The sequence below is a fragment of the Mya arenaria genome, chromosome 16 (genome assembly GCF_026914265.1).
Source record: "Mya arenaria isolate MELC-2E11 chromosome 16, ASM2691426v1".
Classification (NCBI taxonomy): domain Eukaryota; kingdom Metazoa; phylum Mollusca; class Bivalvia; order Myida; family Myidae; genus Mya; species Mya arenaria.
This window is the reverse complement of record NC_069137.1, coordinates 21,744,945-21,750,569: the sequence shown is the minus strand read 5'-3', so window position 1 is coordinate 21,750,569 and position 5,625 is coordinate 21,744,945. Positions and strand designations below refer to the sequence as shown.

General features: G+C 34.2%; 1 protein-coding gene across 2 annotated transcripts; it reads left to right on the top strand.

Annotated features, from left to right (window-relative positions):
- The first annotated feature begins 343 nt into the window (after window positions 1–343).
- LOC128222559 (uncharacterized) lies at window positions 344–4,475 on the top strand. 2 transcript variants are annotated; one of them, XM_052931629.1, is made up of 3 exons: window positions 344–438; window positions 1,396–1,521; window positions 2,585–4,475. In XM_052931629.1, the coding sequence occupies exons 2-3, from the start codon at window positions 1,405–1,407 to the stop codon at window positions 3,731–3,733; spliced, it is 1,266 nt and encodes a 421-aa protein (XP_052787589.1). In that variant the 5' UTR covers window positions 344–438; window positions 1,396–1,404; the 3' UTR covers window positions 3,734–4,475. The 2 variants fall into 2 exon arrangements, with proteins under 2 accessions (XP_052787589.1, XP_052787590.1); XM_052931630.1 differs by having other exon boundaries at window positions 354–438; window positions 1,375–1,521.
- The last annotated feature ends 1,150 nt before the right edge of the window (window positions 4,476–5,625 follow it).

Sequence of the window (5,625 nt, the reverse complement as noted above, 5' to 3'; positions counted from 1 at the left end):
AAATTAAGGTCTGGGAAACACTATTAACGATGTCATTGCAGAATTTCCGTTCCATGTGCACACAGTTTGGCTTACAATAATCAGAAAACAATACAAATTTATTTACTCCGAAGTTTTCCTGTACACACGCTTTCATCATGTGTAACGTCTATCGAAAGAAGGCGCTAGTATGGTTCAGGTATGGTTCTTTTGAATCGGATTAAGTCACTCCTCGTAGCTCAACGCATCCAGTCTGGTTCATTGCAACTCAGTGCTTGTTGTTATGACCGAGTTTTTTTTGCACAGCCTTCAGATATATATAAAGCATATTGTTGCATCAGTCTTCATAGCAAAAGAGATATACATTTTGTCAGCTAACTACGGGATTTATTTTCTCATTGTTAGAACTTGCTTAAGTGTAAACTCCTTGACAGGAACAGGAATTGTAGCTGTGTTAATGTAAGTATAAAAGTCTTATTTTATGAGTGCTTAGTCAACTCTTTGTTTAGTTAACTTAAACAAACAATTAAATTTAATGATTTTAGAAATTTATTTTCTAAACGTTGTAATTCTGATGTTTGCACAATTTTTAAACCTGTTATCACCAAAGGCGGCAGTTTCAGACCGGCATAGTAACTGAACACATTCTATCATTATTATGGCAAGAATGTATCAACCTTAACCAATAAACTTGACAAGCAAAACTTAAGTACTGATAAGCTAAACTTCTAAAATGTTCAAAAAACCAGTACATTCCTGTGACGCTGACCGTCCATAAGCTATAACACACTCATTTTTAAATATTATTAAATGCTTATCAATTAAAGTGTAGTGTATGAACTACATTCGCGTCGCTAAAAAACATGACAAAAATAACTGGTTAATCCTGTCAAATATTAGATACATTACATAACCTTATCTTACGCACACCACCACCGGTAGCATGTAAATAATCAGGAACTTGGTATTCAAAGAAACATCAGGACGAAGCAGAGAACATCTCCGATCCATTTTGACAACTAGTTGTTTACCAATTCGAAAGGCATAAAATGTAACATAAGCATACACATGAGCAGCTCGCCAATTCAGTTGCAGTTGTAGCCCGCTAATGATGTCTTGTAACGGCATGAGTCTCACTTTAACTGTCCGTAAGGCCATATTCTTTTACCTCTAAACAGATTCTTTATTTACATTTGACTACTGTACTCTCCATTGTATAGTAAAATTAATTAAAAGGAATAAAACACGCTAAATTAAGATTTTTTAAGCAAAATAAGTCTTATAATTGGTAACAATCAAGATAATTTGATACACTTTGATACACTATTATTAGTAGTAATAAATATGGATGTATATTTTCATCAAAACCCCTAAGATATTTTATTGCTGTTACAGAATTATCAATTTATATCGCAGTTGTACAGAATGAGGTTCGTCCAGCTCGGACTGATAGTGTGCTTGACAGCCTTGACGCCCATCCAGGGATCACGACTGAATAGACTAGAAGAAGACGTGGACGCTCTCAAAAGATTTATGTTTAGGGTAATAATTTTACATAATAACTCATATACAAAGCAATCTATCATTTAAAAAAAAACAAGAATCAGAACTCGTCTAAATATGAGTAAGATTCAAGATCAATGACGACGATCGTATGCTCGTTAATGATCATTATGTCATCCATAGGTTCAAACATTTGTAGGTTATGCAATACTGCGTTTGCTATGATCACTTTAAAATAAGTCTACACATATTTCCCCTTATGTGACCGTTACAACAGGATTTTTTTCGCATGGCTATTGTCAATATTTAAATAAATAAAGCTAAAAGTATCATTAATTGCAAAGGATTGGTTCTTGGGTGACATTCTACCCAAAGCCCTACCGCTATGAAGCAAACTCGAACACTACCACAAACATCGTGTATGTTCCGAATGTAACGTATATCTAATGTAACATATATCTAATGTAACATATATCTTCCCTCAAATGTCATTTGGGTGTCCTTATATCAAAGGTTAAGTTGAAACCAATTTCGTAACAATTTCGAACAGGGAGACGGGGTGGTCTTGCCATACACTATGTTCTTTCTGAAACCCTTTTGATCATGTACTTAAGTAGCGCGTATGAAGAACGAATTTGAAACTGATTCTCATATAATTGCCGTGAATACCCTTTCTTCAATCCTTGGAAGATTGGTGTTTAGAAAGTTTCAAAACAATTTTCAGATAATTTAGCGGTCATATTCCGTTTTTGTTACATATAATATCTTGACATTCTAAACAAAAAGTGAAACTATTCATTATCAGTAGTTACACATTTCATAATGGTATAAGAATAATATTATCGAACGAGTTACTCTTGTTACATGTTCTGCTGTTGAACATTGGTGAACGAAATATGGTTATTATTGTTTTTATATTGTTGATCAAATTCGGTAACAAGCATTAAAATTCCAAAATATGTTTAATGTTAGATTTCTACATGATAATGATGAATATATAGCGCATTGGTATTCTTTTCAGAAGGCCATACTTGACGAAAAGAGGCTGCATTTTATTTTGACATAATAATTAATAATAAATATTTTTTTCGAATGTTTACAGGAGCTATTATCTATTCGAGATCAAGTAAAAGACATCTCAATTAGAGTCGATACTTTGGAAAACGCCACAGTTATGCAAGACCCAAGTAGCACTAATCAATACATGGACATACATTCTAACAACATTGGTGATGAAACTGGTACTGAGCATAACGAAGCACGTCTTGTAAAAGCAGAGGTTCAAAACATGCGCAAGGCTTACGCAAATGACAAAAAGGACTTACATCAACTGACGAACGATGTTAAAGGCCAACTGAGAGAGCTTGAACAAAAGATAACTAGCCATATGCATAACCTGACTGCAGAAGTGCAACACAATATCGAATACATTCATAAAAACCTATCGCTTGCAAACGTTACTTTGTCAGAGTTCATCAACGTGTCTAATTCAAACGTTAGTATTTTTTCGGACAATATAAAAATGGAAATAAAAAAAGTTTTTGCAAGCTCTAGTGAAGATCTTGAGTTAAGATTAAATGAAACAGAAGAAAAAATAAAAAGCAATATATCTTTAACGTACAGTCATATTGAAGATGAACTTGAAAGATTTATGTCACTTGCTGATCGCAATGTAAGTGAGATGATGCTAAAAGCACATAGCATCTTCAGTATGATTCGTACTAATTTTACGGAAATGACGATTCAAAGCACCAATTTATCTCTGGAACTACAAACAACTAAAAATGAAATGAAAGGTGTAGAGAAAAGGCTTGGGGATAAGCTCCAGTTAATTTCAAGTCATTTAGAGAAAGAAATTGTTTCTTTAATTTTTTTACATTATTATTATTATATTCCGGGTGCAAAAGACATCCGGCTTGCCAACGCGTCTGCATACCACTCCACTGGCATCCAGGGACGACTAGAGGTCCGTCATGATAAAAAGTGGGGCACTGTGTGTGATGACAGCTTCGAACGTTATGTAACTGAAGCTCACATAACAAACAACGTTAATGTGGTGTGTAGGATGTTCGGGTTCCGGGAATGTGAGTATGTGATAAGGGCGGGCCTGGGTAAAGGCAGTGGGGCCATCTGGATGGACAAGGTGAAATGTGAAGGGGGAGAAAGTTGCTTTTTAGAATGCCCTCACCTCGGTTGGGGGAAGCATGGCTGCAATCATGAGGAAGATATAGGGTTCCGTATGCGGAACTGATACAGTGATAACATAATATCACGATTTAATCGAAAGGGTTTATAATTTATGCATTAAAAGTGCTTATTATACTGGAAAAATGAAAATAGCGTATGTATTTTTATTGCAATGTTGTGAAAAAGTTATATGTGTATAATAGACGTTCTGTGTTGCACGTCAAATAGCGTCATCTTATGCACCGTCAGGTTTGTCGTGATGCAGATTAAAATATAACTTTACACGTTAAACACGGATACTTCGGTGAAATCTCTACTCAAATTAAATAAATGACTTTTTACGTCTTACCAACAAAGACACACAGAGATTAAACAAAAAAGTGAATGTTCAATCGTTTGTTATAGATTTCAAAATACTATGTATTTATAACGAACGACACAGCAGATGAAAGTCAAGTGGCATTATTTAATTCAATGACAGGACGCCCGCTATTTAATACCTCGAACAGCCGTGTTCTATGCAACCATATCTAAATATTAGTGTGTTTATATGACAACCAATTGTCCAAGAAGGGAAATATTTGCCAGTTTTTGAAAGAAATATGAAACATGTTTTAAGACTGTCAATATGTGTTTATGTATATGTTATAATAAAGACTACTTTTTATCTTCTAAAAACGCTCTCATGTTTATATAAAGCATGGTTAAAACTACGTCTCTCCTGTTATTATTTGCTTTGTGCATTTACATATTGCTTGTTATGAGGCTTATCGAATCCTCATATTGTCATGTTATCATGAACTTACTTGTTAGAATAAATTGGTATGTACACTTGAAAACTTGATCTGTTAACTAAACGAGTTCGCAAAGTTACATTTACATTTCTACACGTTTAAAATGTACACATTCTGAACATTAGTCCAACACGTTTTAAAGGCACATGGTCCGAGCATAAGTCCAATACGTTTCAAAGGCACACACTAGGAACATTGGTCCAACACGTTTTAAAGGCACACACTCTGAACATTTGTCCAACATATTTTAAAGGCAAACACTCTAAACATTGACCCAGCAGGTTTTAAAGGCGTAAACTCTGTACATTGGTACAACACGTTTTAAAGGCACACACTCTGAACATTGATCCAACACGTTTGAAAGGCACCCACTAAAAACATTGGTCCAACACGTTTTAAAGAAAAACAATCTGAACTTATCTCCAATACGTTTTAAAGGCAAACACTCTGAACTGTAGTCCAATAGGTTTTGAAGGCAAACACTCGGAACTTTAGTCCAATACTTTTTAAAGACCATCAGTCTGAACTAATAAATTGGTTTCCATGCATTTTCGCAAAAATAGGCTCGTTCCAAGACAAGAAATAAAAACAAATCATCAAAACGTTCAATTTGTGAGAGTGCAGCTATAAAGTCAAACATTTGGAACTTTAATCCAATACGTTTTAAAAGCACAATCTTGGAACAATGGGCTAACACTTGTTAAAGGCGCACAATATGAAAATTGGTCGAACTCATTTTAAAGGAATACTATCTGAACATTGATCCAACTAATTTTGAAAGGCACAATATCTAAACATTGATTAAACTAGTTTTGAAAGGCACACTATCTGAACATTGATCAAACTAGTTTTGAAATGTACACTATCTGAACATTGATCAAACTAGTTTTGAAATGTACACTATCTGAACATTGATCAAACTAGTTTTGAAAGGCACACTATCTGAACATTTTTACATCTATCAAAAACACAAAGGCGCTAAAGTTCATTAATTTGTTAATGTCAACCTCCTTTTGAAATTTTGAACACTTTGTCTTCAGTTATTGAACCGAACGATCTGGTAATTTTTCGCATACTCTTTAAAACTTCTTTAAAAACGACAGTGAATGACTATTTATTAAAAAGAAGCGAGGAACACTGTAAAAGATAGAGTTGTTTTAAG